Source organism: Cinclus cinclus, chromosome Z (assembly GCF_963662255.1).
Source record: "Cinclus cinclus chromosome Z, bCinCin1.1, whole genome shotgun sequence".
Lineage (NCBI taxonomy): Eukaryota > Metazoa > Chordata > Aves > Passeriformes > Cinclidae > Cinclus > Cinclus cinclus.
Window position 1 is genome coordinate 34,958,574 of NC_085084.1, and position 19,409 is coordinate 34,977,982.

A 19,409-nucleotide genomic window follows, 5' to 3' on the forward strand; every position below is an offset into this window, starting at 1 on the left:
TTACAGAGAGTCATACTGATGCAGCATGTAGCTGTTCTGTCCCAAAGAGACATGGCAGGTGCCTTTCAGTTCTGTAGATCTCATGCAAATCTTATAAATTTGATGCAATCTCCAGTTTTTCAGGAGACCCATGTATGGAAATAGAACACAAACCTTAACACAGGTATGCATCCAACACCCCTAATGCCAAGCGACACAATACCCTGAAAAATTCCACAGAACAGACGTCATCTGGGGTAGGTTGGACACATAAAACGTATCTGTTGACAGCAGTCTTTGGATAAACTGACTCATATTTCAGCTCCGTGGCAGAGATACCATACCTAGACTGTGAAACTGCATACTCCATGCCTGAACTGTGCCTTTCACAAAAGAGATTTCAACATACAGCTGCTAAGGGATAAGGGGTAACCCTATACACTTGCTTCTGATCTCTCACATCCCTTTGTCATTAGAATTGTTAGATTAATTGCATGGTTTATTCCAGCATCAGGCAGATGTTACAGAACAGCTTCACTGAAAAAATGCAGGAAACATTATGTCAAGCTTCATGCTTCTTGTGTGCTTAAGACTTCATAATATTTTGGTTTCTGAGACATTATCAGATGAATTAATCTCGGGTGCAGATGGTGCACTGCTGTACTACTGTTCACAGGAGCATCAAAAGATGAGACTTTGATGGAACATATATCAAAGTGCAGGCAGCAAGCCAAACAAGAGAATTGGTTCAACTGCACTTATTTTTATGTGTGAAGGTATAATGAAATAGAGTGAGAAAAGGAGACATCTATGGGGAATACAAGCAATTGTCTTACTAACCCAGGCCCCAGTATCCCAAAAAACTAAAATTATCCTTACTATTATTCTACTGTCTACTTTTGAGTTGAAACATTAGCATGCAAGAGAAAGATAATCAGGAATAAACTTTGAGTATATAAAGACAATTTATTTAGGCTGTAAGTGCTTTAAGCAGAGAATAAGAACTGAGGTAAGCTTTTTTCCCCCAAGACAGAGGCAAAGAGAAGCATAGAATAGCACAAAACTGTCTCACAAAAACTTAAACTTATGCCCCAGTTAACACCTTCTGAAAGTAAAGCAGATATCTTTTTTGGGTAAACATGTTCCCACATCAGGTAAAATTTCAAATCAATTTTCTGTGTCTGTTTTTGCAGACTGTGTATCAGTCTTTTCTGCTATCATACCCATAATACATTCTGTCATGTTTACAGATCTTCAAAAAATATTTGCTAGCAGTGGAACATTATTTCCTGAGGAAGACTTGATGACCCTGTGGAATGTAAGTAGTAACAGTCCCTTTTACCTATTTCTGCTTAAGGAAAAAAAAAAAACAACAGCTCTGGAAATACTTTACCTGTCAACCATGACATGTAATGGATGTTAAGGACTTCCTAACCATGACACTTTAAGAAACAGTTCTCAAAGAGGATTTAATATTTCAGAATTGCTCACAATTGCTTCTTTTTATAATATTATTCCAAACCAGTCCTCTAATGGTAATTCTACCATCTTCTTTCTACTGAACATAAGAGGCAAGATACTAATTTGAAGGAAAAACAAAGATTTGGCCTCCCAGTATGAAAAATCATGGTAAAAATGTATTTTAGGGCATCTGATTTTTTTGTGGGCTTCCCATGAAGTGCTTTGGAAATAAATCTTGGAGTTCAAGAGTCTGAGACATGTTTAAAAAACATTCTTCCCATCAGATGAAGTACACTGGACCTTTGCACATCCCTTCCTCTAGATTAACTAATAAAACTAGTCTGACCTGTGGAAAAAGAAAATTAGCTTTGATAATGAAAAACTGAGTTTGTGGTGAATATAGTACAAATGCCTGATAGTACTACTGCATCTGTATAAAAACGATCATTATGACACAATTAAATCCCACAATTTATAAATGAAAGGGCAATATGCACAACACAACAGTGTAGTATACATCATCTTAATTTACCACATTGCTGAACACAAGTCTATATTATGAGCAGCTAATGGTCCTTCCTTAGAAATATAATGATTACAAAGAATAACTTAGGAGCTCCATTTTTCTGGACTATTTGTCAAATTGCAAGGAATAATAAACAATCACACATATCACAACAAATAAATGCATGAAGAAGCTCCTAACAAACAGCCCCAGAAACTCTCAATTATCTATCAGCAGGAAACCATTCATGAAGAACAGAAAGTAAGACAACTATGCCTCTGGACTGACATGGTCTAAAACGGACTAAATTCTGAAAAGACATAGGATTGAACAAATTTTGATTGTATGATTTGAAGGGACAACATTACCAGCCAGGTAGACAATTCCACAGTGAACACAGCTTGATCACCCAAGCCAAGTCTCCTAGCAAGCACTGATGCTTCATCACTGCAACCCCAAGACACAAAAATGTATTGGCTTTCTGGTTATGAGCCCAGCCCAGCCCAGTTCTCAATGTGTCACTACATTTTTCTCCTCAAATCATGAAAACCAGGGAAGCCTTCTGACCCTTTGGAGCACACTGGTCTAGCAGTATGTTCCAGCTAATCAATGTGAATAATGTAAAACATTGGTGCCTCTGCACAAATACAGTAGGACCAAGTGCAGCTGCCACTGCCATGACTAGAACATGGCAAAAGCTAAAGCTTTCATGTAAGCTATGTGGGTTATTTTTGTAGCAAAGTGCATAAACCTGGAGTATTTATTTCTTGTTGGATAAGGCATTGATAAGGGTAAGATACAGGGAGTTACAGAACCAAGGCAATTAACAGCTTGAAACGATCTTACATGGCTTCCACTTCCACTTGTGCCATTACGGGCTCCTATCAGTCATCTTATTTTATTTTCACTATATTGAATATGCTGCTAGGAGGCACTAGGCACTAAATTAAAAGGCTCTAACTAGTTGAATGCAGTAAATAAACTTCTTACACTACCTCACTTTGTCTTATAAGACACTGAGTTATGACCATCTGTACTGGATTTCCATGGCCTGGTTTCGGAAATGGCAGGGGCAGGAGGGAAGGAAAGGGAGGGATTCCGGGATGGATCTTGAGAGAAGATTATGAGCACTTCTTCTGTGTCTTACAGAGCCAGTTCCTGGTGGCTCCAAAGACCAGATCTGCCTCTGGTCAAGGCTGGACCAATTAGAAATTATGTATGTTAACATATTTAGGAAGAAATAAAAACAAAAAGGGGTTGTGCAGTTGTAATTGTGACCAGAGAAGAGCAGACTGAGATCATGAGAGGGACAATGCTGCAAACACCAAGGTCAGTGGAGAAGGAGAGGCAGGAAATGCTCCAGGCCCTGGAGCTGAGATCCCCCTGCAGCCCATGGTGCAGACATAGCATGGTGAAGCAGTGTGCCCCTGCAGCCCATGGGGATCCACTGGGGATGCAGAGATCCACCCACAGCCCATGGGGATCCACGGGGGATGCAGAGATCCACCCACAGCCCATGGGGATCCACAGGGGATGCAGAGATCCACCCACAGCCCATGGGGATCCACAAGGGATGCAGAGATCCACCCACAGCCCATGGGGATCCATGGTGGATGCAGAGATCCACCCACAGCCCATGGGGATCCACAAGGGATGCAGAGATCCACCCACAGCCCACGAGGATCCATAGGGGTTGCTGAAATCCACCTGCACCCCGTGGAGAAGCCCCATGCTGGAGCAGGTGGATTCCTGGAGGAGGCTGTGACCCTGAGGTAGACCTGTGGGAGAGAGGCCCTGCTCCCAGGCTGGAGAAGCCTGTCCTTAAAGGACTGCACCCCATGGAAAGGTGACCCATACCACAGCAGTTTGAGGGGGTCTGGTGCCTGTGGGAGGCATTCAGGTGCAGCAGGTCACAGGGAGATGGTGCCCATGAGATGGAGCTGATCCCAGAAGCTCACTGAGAACTGTCTGCTGTGCAAGGGACCCGAGGGTGCAGCAAGGGAGTGATTCCTCTCCCTGAGCAGCAGGAGAAGGCTTGGGTGATGAACTGACCATCACTGCCATGCCCTGTCTCCCTGTGCCACTGGGGTAAGAGGTAGAGCTGGAAAGAGAGAGGGGTGGGTGGAAGGTGTTGTTGAGGGCTGATTTTACTTCTCATTATTACTAACAAAATCAGAGCAGGGTAAATTCAACGTATATCTATAAGTTGAGCCTGTTTGGCATGTGACATTATTTGATGAGTGATCTGTCTTCTGGTCCTTATCTCAATTCAGGAACCCTTTGTTAAATTTTCTCTCCTCTGTCCAGCTGCAGAAAGGAGTGAGTGAGTGGCTTTGGTGTGTAGCTAGCATCTGGCCAGGGCCGACCCATGGCACCATCTTTTAAACCTAACTAGGTTGCTAGATAAGAACATGAGTAGGACAGACTTTGAAAAACAGAAGCTGTATTGGTAATGCACTGTTTTCTCTCTGGCCTTTATTTATTCACTAACTTCTGTTTTGTTAAAATGTTATTTACAGTATGATGCAGAATATAGTACATTGGAAGGACGTTATCTGTTGCTGAGGTTATCACCAGATACAGAGCAGACTTTGATGCCTCATGCCATGTGGACTCTGCAGACTGTCTCAATGGAAAAGCCTTGAGAATTTTGAAGACTCTGGAGATTCTGCAGGAAACCTAGCTGGTTGAGTGGGAGAGCTAGGTTCCACAGGCATCTCCCAGCTTGTGCTTCAGTTGTACTGCTAAGAGATTGATAATGAATAATTTGCAATTCTGCCTAAAAAAAAGTGACCTGGGATTGCATTTGGGTGATTGCATTTTGTAAAGCAGCACACATCAGAACTCAAGATTGACTAAAGCAAACAGAATGAAAGTTCTGCACCCTTCAGACTCCTCATAAGAGAGAGAAGCTGCTTAGATATATAGTCATGTACTGCTCTCTTTGCTGTAAGATATGACCACAAAATTCTTATCAAAACCACTGTCTAATGTAAAAAATATTCTCCTCAAGTACTTGGGCAATATCAAATGAAAGCAAGAAATATGAGGGGAAGTCATTTGTCCAAGGTCACACACACTAGGCCAACAGCAGACCAAGGAAGGAAAACAGAGTTGTCTCATTTGGAGTTGCCATCTGTTCATAAAGCAGGACTCCACAAACACATTGTTTAAACAGATTTGGCCCATCTGTTTAACTCAGCTTGAACCTCCCCAACAAAACAGCAAATATCCCAATTTCCACTGGATAATGGAGTCCCTGGCATCTAGTAAGTTCACAGTGGAAATGAAATATCTGAACTTTAGGATGCCAGAAAAATGGATAGCACAAACTTGACATCTTCTACACATACATTCTTTATTCATCAAAGGTTTTAAAGCTGTCCTTCAAATAAACTTCGAAATAAGCATTATAGTAAATGGATTCATGCTTTAGCACATCAAAAGTTCCTATGCTCAGAAACTGCCCAAAACGTTGATCTGTCATGTGCAACCCTCTTCAGTTGCCTGCTGTGTGTGGCTAAGCAATCTCAAAACAAGCATGGGCACCAACGACCAGTTACTAGTGTCACAGAATTAAAAGACTTGTGCCAAGTCACCAATTACAAAAGTGATCTTCTGCCATATAGTCCAACTGCTTTCTTAGCAGAGATTAAGAAAGGGCTTAGGAACCCACCTAGGTTCTGTGCAAGTTTTTCCACAGGTAGACTTCTGCAAAATTCTAAGTAGCAAACAGGACAGTACTAGTGGTTCTCACTCTGGAGTTACAATCTACACAGCAAATGAACTGAATATCACTGGGTTCACTGAGGGTCCTCAAACAGGAAATTCGAACTGTTTCTGACAGAGTGTGAAGGGGAAGTTGGACCCCATGTGGTCCCTTCCAGCTCTATCCATTCTGTGATCCTGCGAGATTATGGGTGGCACTGTAGGCACCTCTCTGAACATGGGAGAACAGATACAGTTATATTTTCATGGGGCTACATGAGCTATTCCCAACCTGGAAGGCATCCTGTTACAGGAACCTATATGATCACACATTCTGGGCAAGGTTTATGAGAGCCTTCAGAACAACTTTGTTACTTGGTAATAAATCAACCACAGAGAGAAGTGTTACTGCAACCATTTAGCATCCTTTAGCCAAAATCATTAGCAAGGCAGGCTTTTAGAATTGCTGGTAATATCCGTTTCCATATGTGACCTGTTCCCCAGGGTAAACAAAGCTAATCTGAAACAATAACATTTGAGGCAGGGGCAGGACACAGATGCAAATGATACAATGAGATGAGTACACAAGAAAGAAAAAAGCAATCAAATGCAAAAGCCCCAAACAAACAAAACAGCAACTAAAAAACCCCAAAAATAAGTGGAATTTGGCAGTTATTATGCCTGTTGTCAAACCAAGCCAATGTAAATATTCTTGGTTCCCATCTTATTTTACAGTTTTTCACAAAATGTCCACAGCCACAACAACACTTGATGAGAATTGCTTAGACTTGCTTAGTTCTCTGTGCATGTTATTAACTTTAAGAACTTTTTAAGGGAAATATTTAATTATCTATTACAATTTTTTTACAAATTTCTTAGAAAGAGCCTCAAAAACCCCTCAAAAAAATCCCATCAAAGTAAACTCAGTCCTCCAGAGCACACAAAATTGGCAGCTGACTGAGGTTGAAAACAAGCCTACTGAACATCAAAGGAAAAACCGAATCACTCAGCACACAGAATTATAGAATAGCTTGGATTGGGAGGGATCTTACAGACCATTCAGTTCAAATCCTCCTTCTATGGGCAGGAAACTTTCCACTAGATCATAAGAGCCCCATCCAGCCTGGTCTTGAACACCTCTAAGGACGGGGAGTCTATAACATCTCTGGGCAACCTGTTCTACCTTCACAGTAAACAGGTTTTTTTCAGTATCTAGTCTAAACCAGCCTTTGTCTAGCTTAAGGGTGTTCCCCCTTGTCCTATCACCACATGCTTTTGTGCAAGGCCCCTCTAGGTACTAGAAGGTGTAAGGTCTCCATGGAGCCTTCTTCCCTCCAGAATGAACAGCCCCAACTGTCTCAGCCTGTCTTCATAGCAGAGGTGCTCCAGCCGTCTGATTGACTTAGTGGCTCTTCCCCTGACTTGCTCCAACAGGTCCACACCTTCCTTGTGTTGAGGCCCCCAGAGCTGGATGCAGTGTTCCAGGTGGGGTCTCACCAGAGAAGAAGGGCAGAACTGACCCCTTCACCCTACTGGCTATGCTGCTCTGGATTCAGCACAACACACATTTGGCTTTCTGAGATGTATTTGATGACTTGCACATTGCCAGGTCATGTTGAGCTTTTTAGGAACAAACACCTTTTAGTCCTTCTCTCTAGGGAGATTCAATCCATTCTCCATCCAGCTTGTATTTGTGCTTGGGACTGCCCTGACTCGGGTGCAGGACCTTGCATTTGTCCCTGTGGAACTTCACAAGGTTGAAGCAGCACCCCACCCCCATCAAGGTCCCTCTGGATGATATCCCTTCCCTTCAGTGTGTCAACTGCACCACTCAGCTTGTCAGTAAACATGCTGAGGGTGCCCTTGACCCCACATTCTTGACTAACCAACAAAAATATTATTAAGTGGCTGTCCCAATAACAAACTCTGAGGAATGTCTTTCATCGCTTTCAACTTGAACCATGAGCTGTTGACCACAACTCTTTAAGAGGACCTATACAGCCAATTTTTTATCCACCAAGTGGTCTATCCATGAAATCACAGAACCTCAGAATATTATGAGATGGAAGTGACCCACAAGGATCATCAAATCCAGCTCTTAGGTGAATGACCCACAGCGACTGGACCATGACCTTGGAGTTATTAGCACCATGCTCTACTCAACTGACCTAATCTCAGGGTCAAATCCATGTCTCTGTAGTTTAGAGAAAAGGATGACCTTTCTCTGAAATGCTCTGCACAAGCCCAGGGAGGTGATGTCTGTTGCTTTTCTCTCATCCATCACTGCTGTAACACCACAGAAGGATGTGGAGTAGGAAATTTGTTACACTATGTCCTCTGCCCTACCTTCTTTGAGGCAATGCACAAGGAAAACATGTTGGAAGAATAAAGTGAAAGAGGTCAGGAACCAAGCTTCATTAGTTCATAAAATAAAATTTTAAAATCTATAAACACACCTGGCACATATCATGGAGTCTTCACCTCATTATGACAGAGCAATTCTGCATCACTAGTTAGTGGTTTTCTTACAGCCATGCTGCATTAAAACATTTCTCACAAGAAAACTGTCATAAAAAAAGATTTTTCAGCAATACAAAGATGTTCTCATCATATCAGTATAGTATTTGCTGTCCACCCAACCTGAGTGACTAGAAATGATTGGCAATTTTTATTATGAGGACTATAAAATGGAATCACTGCATACATGTATTGTGGAATAAAGCTGTGTTAATGATGCTAATATGGAATCATATATAATAATATTGATGCATATTTCTAGTCTGTAAGAGTCATACAGGCTAACGTACAACATAAACTGCCATCAACTCTTTAAGAAAGAGGTCTGTAGTACATATACAGTAGCCAGGAATCTCAGGTTAGATTGTTATGCTTTTTAGCTATTCATTAGTTTGATTTTAAAAGGATTTGATCTGATCTACTTTCTGTCACCAGTCTCATATCCAAACAGTAGAGATGAAGCACTGAGACACTTTGCAATACAGCTAACACTTCCCTCTGTGGATGCCACGATTAAGACAAGACCACGTGATTACTTCAAGTTGCCTTCTACACAGCACAGGCTCCTCAACTCAGAATTCCAGGTTTCCAGCTTCTTAGTGTCAAGTCTCCTTTAAAAACAGATCCTGCTCCCATACTAACAAGACATTTTCTACTGATCATCCCCTCATACCACATATGAGCTTTATTCTGATTAGCCAGTTCAGTGTAGAAAAACAGGCAAAAAAATTGTTGTCATTACCATCATTCCTGCCCAGAGAAAGGAAAGGCGATTAGCTTTCACTATTTTTCCAAGTTGAAACAGTATTAAGGCCAAACAGGAGAGAAAAAGGACCAGATCTCTGGGTAGGAATTAACCATTAGATCAATTTGGCTGCATGCAGTAAAACTTCACCTTAAACTTGGGATCACTCATGTCCTGAGAGAGGCTTGCTCCCAGGAGTAATTTGGCTGATTGAGATCTCTTAAAAATACATTCAGTGTGAAACACTTCCTCTGCAGCTGGGGGTAAACAAGTCAGTGGACTTTCCCTAACATGCTGATTGGATTCTGTGATTCAGGACTAAGGGTTTTCCAGAGGAAAAATGAAGTGATGTATGCACTCTTCCCAGAAACAAAAACACTGTTCAGCAGGAAAACCAAGCAAATCTAGTCTAGCATTTTGGTTTCTTATGTAACCACCAGACACCTCAACTTTAACCAGCACTATCTTGTGAAGTGAGAAAATATTAAGAACTGTATCTCCTATTACTGGGGTATGTTTTCATAACCACCCTTTTACTAGTTGCCAAGATGACCTTCTTACAGACAGATGAACAATAACATTAGTCTAACTGTTTATTACGATTGATTGCAAGCAGATGAGAACATTAGTCACAAAAATCTAATCCAAAGAGTCAGACAATACAGCCAGTTGGAAATTCCTTTGGAAAGTCAAACAGTCCCTCACGCAGAAAAGTACTTAGAAACTGAATTTATTGGGAGGGCATAATGCTCTTCAGGTCACAACAGAGAAGTGTTTTGACCAGCTGCTGTTTAAACATAATCCGTCCTTTTAATCCCTTTATTTTCATGTTTTTTTTCCTTCCCAAACAACCCAGTTCTATTCCTTTCCCTGCCTTCGGTTTCTCCTCTGAGCATCCCATCATAAGTCCTATGTAATGCTGAAACAGTCTTCCTCTCTGCGCTGCAGTGTGCCCTCTATCTCTGGGCAGCAAAAACAGGAAGTCTGTGAGGTGCTCCAGGACTGACTCATGTTGATGCCTTTCTTTCCCATGCCATGGGGATGAGGCTGCCCCAGGACAATGCTGGAAGGGGCCCTTCCTCAAAATCCTTACCTTGTGCCTCTGCCTGCCACTGTCCCTTGTGCTGCTCTGGGTTTGAGGGGACAGGATCCAGTGATGGGGCTGGGAGTAGCAACAGAAAGGATTACTAAGCTCCTCCACACATGCCAATGTTTCTCTGCACTGCCTTGTGGAGCACAAGCAAGTTTTTATCACTATTATTTCTTAAGCAGGAAAAAAGGGCAACGCTGAGGGAAACAAAGACAATACAGAAGCTAAAGGAGCATCTCTCTCAGAATTTAGAGTTGTCCAAAATCAAAACTTATTTTCATGCCTCAGCCATTTTTTTCCTCCTGTTTTTTCAGCATTCTTTAAAATGCTTTCTTTCACTAGAAAATCTTGACAAATAGCCTGGGTAAAACTGTGTAACACTCCCAAGACATGCAGTAAATTTGAACCTAGGCAAATTCATTTAGGTGAATTCAGATCTGGGATCTAAGTTCCCTTCAGCTAACTCTTAGTCCTTTGTACTAGACCTTCAGCTTTATCCTCTGTATTTTCTTTTCAACTCCCACCTGAGCCATAAAACATTCATATCAACATTTGCTTTGGCAAAAAATGGGATCCTCAGTCCAAAAGTTCTTTAGCTTTCACTGAAACATGACAGGCTATGTAAGCATAACAACAATACATTTTGATGCTTGCATTTGTTGCACACATACAAACCCTTTGACAGAGAGATTTTAAAAATTATTATTATGTTGTTGCTGTTGAGAAAAACAAACCACAGAAGAAAACAACCAAAAAACCCAAACCAAACTACCATATTCTATCTCACTAGGCAAAAAAATTGTTCTTTCAGCAACTCTTGGTTCATCCACCAGATTTCAGAGAAGTGTTTAGGAGGCAAAAACACAATGAAATGCAAAATCCTGAAGCACTGAAACCAAAGCACAGATGCATAGCTTCTGCCTTACTCATTCAAGTCATTCTTCTTATTCCCACAGGAAAAGTATTTCTTTATTTACAGGAAGACATAAGAAAAGGGCCTGTGTGAGGTGCATGGTCACAAGGTAGATGGCTTGCATCTACTTGCATCTACTACAAGGTAGAATGTGTGTATCTCTTCTGTTTTCAGGGAAGAAGAGTTCTGATTTAGGAGATGGTAATCTCCATGTGGGTGCTAGGATGTCATCAGATTAGGAGGGTTATGCATAATATTAGGTACACACAACTGAGCTACTCTGAGAAGCAACTGTCCTGACTTGTCCCTAGATAACATGCACAGAGCCAAAAGGTATCTGATTCCTAACCCTGACCTGAAGGCTCTTACACAGTATATTCTCTCCTTCATTACTTGCAATCACTTCATACTGCTTAATCTCCCCTTGAAATTTTTTTTTTTTCACAACTATCAAATATTTCATGGGTCTCCTATAAAATGACAATGGAATGAAAAGAGGGATGACAGTGTACAAAAAGAACTCAACCAATGAACAGTGAATCAGATCTACCTTGCCATGTAGCACTAAGTTGTTTCTCATGTTGCTTTAGTAGATTAAAGGACTGGCCCTTACTTGACTTAAATCAAGTTCCATTTAATGCAGAAGACCCATAGACATGCACATCAAATTAAAATTAAAAATACTTCTGTGGCAAATGAATGCACTAAATTCACCACAGCCCTCCTGATTCTCTGTCCAGTCTATCAAACACAAAGCCATCCCCACCACAAATTTAATTCATAAACTAACTTCTCTGAAGACCTCTGAATGTAGATAACTTGTGACAATACCACAATATAACTACAGCCTTAGCATCAGCAGAAGCAAAAAAAGACTAATCATGGGAGAATTCCTATATTACTAAGATACTACTGTGCAACCACTGAAGTCATTCACTGGTTTGCTAAAGAAACTGCTTATGCATAGCAATCTTTCACTCTGTCAGACTGTAACAGGTTTTTCTTTTAACGAAATACTTTCTTATCTCAAGGTCATTGTGGAATTCCTCCATTGCTTGCATCTGTCATGGTTTAACCCAGCTGGCAACCAAGAACCACATAGCCACCCGTTCACTCCTCCCCCTTCCCGAGTGGGAAGGAACATCTGAAAGAAAAGTAAAACACATAGGTTTAAATAAGAACAGTTTAGTAAGTGACACAAAATGTAGTATCATCATAACAACGATAAATTACAACCACAAAAATACTGTGTTGAGGGCTGGTTTTCCCTTTTTCCCTCTGTGGAATTTTCCCCATTGTCATGCTAAGATACCTGTTGACTGGGCCCTGGTGACAAGGGGGAGGGGAGAGAAGAGGGAAACCCCTCGATATCCAAACATCCAGAAGAGCAGACGGAAGGCTCTGGCTCGGGCCCATTTCCCCACGGAGTTCGGACGAGAAGGACGATCGCTGCCTCTGATCCATCCCTGCCATCCCAGCGTCGGGAGCCATCCTCACTGCTGTCAGACCCTGCCCTGCTCCCTTCTCACTGTAACCTGCCACCATCCAGCACTCTGCTGAGCAACGGGACCCACACCGTGAGCAGAGGGCTCTCTCTCCATCTCTCTCTCCCCCTGGGACAGCGCTGCCATCACCCCCAGCCCTCCTGCAGCTCTGCGGGACCTGCCCGCCCCCAGCACCGGGAACTGCAGCTCAGGGAAAAGGTGCCTGCAGCCAAAAAACACTGGGACTGAGTTACTGTTCTGTTTGTGGGTAATTTCATAGCTGTTGTTGTTCTTGTTTGTCTTGTTAGTTATACTAGTAAAGAACTGTTATTCCTATCCCCATATCTTTGCCGGAGAGCTCCCTTAATTTCAAAATTATAAAAATTGAGAGGGAGAGGGGATTACATTCTCCATTTCAAAGGGAGGCTTCTGCCTTTCTTAGCAAATACCTGTCTTTCAAACTAGGACATAGTGATAAAGAGGAATAAAATCCAAGAAAGGAAAGTGATGCACAACACAATTGCTCATCACACACTCGCCAGCGACAGATCCACAGCTCCTGCTCCTCCCCTCAGTTTATATACTGGGCATGATGTTCTATGGTGTGGAAGACCCCTTTGACCATTTCAGGTCAGCTGTCCTGGCTGGGCTCCCTTCCAGCTTCTTGTGAACTTGCTCATTGGCAGAGCACAAGAAACAACAGTCCTGATCGCAACAGACAAGTGATTAGTGTTTTATCAACACTACCCTCCTGCTGAATCTAAAACACAGCATGCAATTAGGAAAAAACTAACCCCATTCCAGACAAAATCAGGACAACATAAAATGTTTTCGATCTTATACACTTTCCATACTCTTTTTCAAATATTCCTGTAATTCAGTCCTGCAGACTGAATAACATAAATCACTTCGGTTCATTTTTAGAATTAGCAATATATAAAGATTCCCATAAGAAGAAAAGCAAATCTGCCTGCTAAATACTTAGTAATTTTTGTTTACCCTAATGTTCAACTCCATCTTCCTTTTCAACTACTAGTGACCTCCTACATTGTGATTACAGGAGCCAGTTCAAAAAGCTGGTACCACACTAGAGGAAGTCAGTAATACATAGAAACATTCGTTAATGTATATTCAGGAACCAATCAAGCACTTCAATTTCAGGCCACAGTGCTTATGTGGCACTTTTTTAGAACTGTCATTATCAAAGGCTCAGTTTGATTCATACACTTACAATTTATCCAGTGGTGACTACCAGCAGTCCTACTACAACCTGGCCCAAAGACCTGATTGTCAAGAGAAGTACATCAGCCAGACCCTGGGAGAAAAATTTCAGCATTACACCAACAGGAGTTGTCCTGAAGATAGGACATTTTGCTACCAATACAAGTGAAATCAGTCCCCTTGAGACCTTGTTTTCATGGGAGTGATGTGCAGGTATTAGAAAGATGAATTACTTGTCCGTGGAATAGTCTTGTTAAGGTTTAGGGCTTGTCATGCTTCAGTGATCACAGGCCTGGCAGGAGGTTAGCAGAGCTGGGGGAGAAGGATGCAACACCGAGAGTGGACACAAAGAATGCAGAATTTACAGACTACAAGGTCATTTGGCAGAACTCCCAAGATAAAGAAGTAAAAAAGCCAACACTTCAACTGAGAAAAGGGTAATTCTAGCAAAGGAAAATAATGACCACAAACTCAAGAAACCTACTAACTCAAAGAAGAGAAAGACTGAGCAAGCAGACTAAGAAGCAAGGGAATAATTTAACCAAGAGAAGACATAATACTAATTAGCAACAGACTTATATAACTTGCAACAAATTAACATTAATGTCTATATTTGCTAAAACATAGAAATAGTAAAAGTTTTGATAGTCTGTGTGCTGGGTTTGTGGGTTTGCCACCCAGCATCCCCTTCTGTGCAGAACACTAAATAAATCATACCTCAGCTCAGTGCATGGATCAGCCTCTTGCATTAACCAGTGAAAGAATCCATTTTGGGACAACAATCTTGGAGACCCAAATGGAAGCCATAAAGCCTAACCTTGCCTGAATCACCTTGCTTCCACCAGTAATGGAGAACCAGATCAGATAGGATTCGGACCAGTTTGATTGGAGACTCCATCAAATCCTCTCCAGCATTAAAGTGGTGAGCAACTCAGTGGTGTAAAACTCCAGAGGTATTTGAGCAAGGGCAAAAATTGTGTGAATTTCTGTAATGGTAAGTATCAAATTTCATTTTGTTGTAACTGATCAGTGTGACCAGTCCTGGGCTGACCAGTGGGATTAGCAGCTCAAGCTTTGTGTAAATTGGGTAAGGAGAATTCAGGACAGTGACTGTCACCATACGCAACAAAATCAGTGCATGAAAGAGGGGAGGTATCCTCCTATCTCTGCTGACACAAGGTCAGAGCAATGCGTAACTAACAACAGGGGATCAGAACTGGGAAACAGATGGATGCCTAGGCTTTAAAATTTCACACATAAAACTGTGCAATGGAAGAGAGCCCTTTTCCTTTCTCTGACAACAAGGAGTTGGAGCAGAAAGTAAAAAGTTATTTGTATAGAGGTCTGGACCTAAGGATAAAATAATTGGGCAATTGAGTATGGGTGAACTAGTCTGCAATTATTAACCCCTGTAGCTCTTGGGGTTTTATTTTGAAAAGCTGGAGTAAGCTGGGGAAGATCCAATGAGTGAAGATAAAATGAATACATATTGTAAGCAGTGGTAGACACCTTATAAATTGGAGAATGGGGAAAATGGATTTTTGCAGTTTTATTTTGGAGTCAGTGTTGCTGTCTTGGTAAATGGGATCAGGTTTTGTTTATGTTGATGCTTCTATGACATTAGATAGAGACCCAAGTATTCAGAAAAACCGTATACTGGGAGGAGAGTCATGTACTAAGGAGAAAAAGGCAAAGATCTTGTGTTGCAGAGGGGATGAGGCAGATGATGTGTGTTATATGGTCTTTTGGCACCTTATAACATAGGAGTGGAGATGGATGAAGAGAATATGGATCGAAATAAAGTGCATATGGGAAGTAAAAATTTTAGTGTTGTTGCTGGCCAGACTCAGGGAAATAATCAACCTGTGATACAGGCATCTAAAAAACAGGTAAAGGGGATCTGCCAGGTTTTATGGATGTCCTTTTTCATATTTCATATTTTTTGAATTGGAAGTGATCTGCTGGTTTGTGCTGAGAGAATCCTGAAGGAATGTATCAGCTTTTGGAAACTGTTAATGTAACAGTTCGGTTACCCTAACTGGGAGCATACTTAGGCTAGACTGATTACCATGTCACTGTGGGAAGAAAAGAGACTGGCATTACACAGGTGAAAGAAACAAGCAGAGGGCCTGGGGCCTGAAAGGCCCCTATATGCCCAGCACAAACACACAGAGACACTTTTGGCCTGAATCAATGTGATATTTATAGGCAGTAAGGGTCATTGAAAAGATGGAAACATTATGATGCTGGAGAGTTTTTTACGAGTGAGGGGACCAGGTGAAAATATCAAGGAATCCCCAGGAGACCCTCTAGTTCCAGTAAAACCAGAGAAGCAATGTTTTTTTTTAATATAATCAGTATTTTTTTATATTCATATATTTTTTTAAGTATTACAGATAGTAAAATCTATCTGTATTGTTAAGTAAAGTTACAGCACTGATTTTTGGAGCAGACTCACAGAGTGGCCAATTGGAGACACTAAACTTACTCATGAGTTTCTATATGCCAGAATGTCCCTGTCCTTTGCAGGATGAGATTTATTATGTAAGTTAAATGCTTGAGTCAGAAAGCTCTATATATCTCACAAGAAAAGGCATAGAAGGCTCGAATCTGTTTACTAATGACCCAGACCTCAGAGGAACAAGAGTCAGGTGCAGGATTTACGAGCAATAAACCAAATAATGGTGGACAAATACTTATTTGACTGGTTTAGATTTAAAAGACTATTTCTTTTGCATTTCAGTGGATGAGCAGAGCCAGACTCTCTCATACAACAGGTGAAAGTACGCACTTTGGGGAAAAAGGGAGGAGGCTCCAGAACAAGAGTTTTCTTACTCTGAAATGGAAGGAATTAATAGTCCACACCCCCCCCCCCCCCCCCCCCCAAATAAAAGCATGCTTTCCTTAACAGATCTAAAAACTGAGGCTGATTCATCAAGTGATGGAGTAGAACAAAGCTTCTCTGAACAGTGAACTACCAGAGATTTTGGAGAAAAAGGCACCCATCTTAAGAGCTATATATATATACTGCTCTTTTTTTGCCAACACAGTCATACCAATACATGCCCCTAGTTAGTCAATGCTTTTATCAAGGTTATTTTGCTAATAAAATTTAAACCACTGCACAAACAAAACAATTTATCCTACTAAAAAGATTTTTTTTCTTAAATCAATAAAATTACATCTTCCTTTGATCACATATCTGTTAGCCAGGGATGTGATTATTTTTCAGTCTTTGTCAACTTAGCATAAAAACAAAATTTCCCAAGCAGGACTGCCTATTCTAGTAAGAACGAAAGAATATGAAATGCTCTTACCACATTCTACCCTGCTAATCTGTCAATATCCTCTGAATCACTAGATAGACTGACTTACTCATTTTTCAATTAAATACACAAGAGCAAAAATGAGCAAAATCTTTGCAACTGCGTGAAACTGAAATAAACAGTAAACTTTGGCAGGACCATAGTTGTTAGAAAGAGCAACTCCCACACAGTGAGTAATACCCAGTGTGCAGTACAGATGAAACAAATTCAGAGATGTGAAAGAGAAACATGTGAGAAGACAAGACAACCAAGAAACTGCAAGCTTACAGATCTGCAAAAACGAAAGGAAAATAGTGCTGACTGCTTCATCAGCATGACCATCATGGCACAGAGAAGTTTACTGCAAACTTGCATTATATTGGCATTGTATATCAAAATCTCACATTCAGTTTGTCTTTTCCAAGGAAACAAAGTGAACTACCATATAATGAGCTTTCTGTGGGAAATGGGTGGTTATTTTCCTCAGCAATGTCTCAGTGAAACAACTGAATTCAGATTCCCCATGGAGATTACCAAGGTCACACAGAAGAACATGATAAGGATCACCTATGAGTTCCTTCAACAGGTCTTCCAACTATTTAGCAAAAACCTTCCCGTTGATGTTTGGAATACAAGCAAGATTGAGAACTTCCAAAATGGAATTCATCATCAAATTGAAGAACTGGAGACATGTTTGTCAGAAGAACAATCAAAGGCAAGCAGTTTTAAAACATGGATCCTAAAAAGCTCAACATACAGCATAAAAAAGTACTTTCAAAGAATCACCAATTTCCTGAAAGATAAGCAATACAGCCATTGCTCCTGGGAAGCAGTTCAAATGGAATTGAGAAAAAGTAATATAATTTTTGACAGTCTTTTGAAAAAAAAAACCACATAAAGAGGTAAAATCTTCTTTTTTTTTTTTTTTGTTGTTTTGTTTTGTTTTTTTTTTAATAATACAATATTTTCCCCCTTCTTTATAGGTATTTCATTTTCACATTTTAATAATTTTCAAATTGACAGTTGGGGCTTGTTTCCAAAAAACATTCAGTGCTCTAAGTTAAACATATAGAGTACTCAAATGAAAGGGCACTTGATATTACTGCTTCTGTAGAAGGTCTTTAAAAATACAAGTGGATATTGCTCCTGTATTGTCTCTTTCCACTATTAACCTTTTTATAAAAAGGTTTTGTGGTCTATTATAAAATAACAGTTGCTTTACAACCTGAGAAATTTACATACATTACTGCATACATAGATTTTATTTTTGCATTACCTCACTAACTTGGGAAAAAAAGACAAGATACAGACATGCATATGGAAGACAAACCTTCCTATAGTCTTAAACATTATGAAGTTCTTAAATTACTAAATAGATGAGAATTTAAGATGACCAAGACATCTTTAAACTCAAAAAATAATGACAGGTAGTCCTCCCAGCCAAGAAAAGAAAAGTTAATTACCAGCTTTTATCTTTATCTTGCAAGTATAATTGTCTCTATAGCCTGTGGATCTATAGATACTGATTTATATATAGCTTTCTATACAGCATATCAAATAACTACAGTATAGATTTTCAGGACATGTTGATTCACAGCACTATGTAAAATACGTATGCATTCAATGTGCTTCAAGTTCATAACCAGACAAAATTAATTTGAAAAGAACTACTATATAAACATAGATATTAACGGGTTTTTTCCATTACTCTCCCATCTTCCTTTCCTTCATTCAGGCAGAACCAAGCAGTACTTCAAGTTACCATCTTCATCAATATAACTGTTACTCAAGACACCTTGTATACCCTGTGGTCTCTGTATCACTCCCTGTATGTTAGAAAACTGGACGACTTCTGATGTGGATTTTTCCCACCTCAAATTTCATGCATTTCATTCTAGTGTATCTCAATCCTCACATATGTTTATCATAAATGGAATGTGTCAAATTTGAATGTAAGAAGAAAAGAGTTACAACATTTCCATGACTTCTAGAACTGGGAAAGAAAACGGGATTATTTTGACCAAAAAGTTTAATGCACTGTTACCATTACCTGAGGACAGAACCTCAACATTTTGCTAAGAAGTTTGAGGGCTGGACTGTAACTCGGGTTGTCTTCCTTTGCTTTATTAAAATAAAAAAAAATCCCTCAACATTCTAGATAGAGAGAAGGAAAAAAAAAAAGGAAAACATATTCTGTGTGCAGCTATTGTAATGGATTGGTACAATTCCTTATTCCAAGAATGCAACAATAGGGTATTTACAACTACTTAATTTTAGGCATCCAAATTAGACACTGGGCTACTGAGATTAGGCCCACCCACTCCTCTCTCACATGCTCCTGCTTTACAGAGACAGGGAGGAAAGAATGGGTTTCAGACTCCTGAATGGACTTCTGCTTTCAGTCACCAACAGAAGAGCTCAGTTCTTAACTGGTTGTATAGGGAACATAAGAACAGTTTGGCACAAAGATAATGTAATATT

General features: G+C 40.4%; 1 protein-coding gene across 1 annotated transcript; it reads left to right on the forward strand.

Moving 5' to 3' along the window:
* The first annotated feature begins 17,262 nt into the window (after positions 1-17,262).
* On the forward strand, positions 17,263-17,968 carry LOC134056762 (interferon beta-like). The gene has a single exon (XM_062513647.1). The coding sequence runs from the start codon at positions 17,263-17,265 to the stop codon at positions 17,824-17,826; it is 564 nt and encodes a 187-aa protein (XP_062369631.1). The 3' UTR covers positions 17,827-17,968.
* Positions 17,969-19,409: the final 1,441 nt, after the last annotated feature.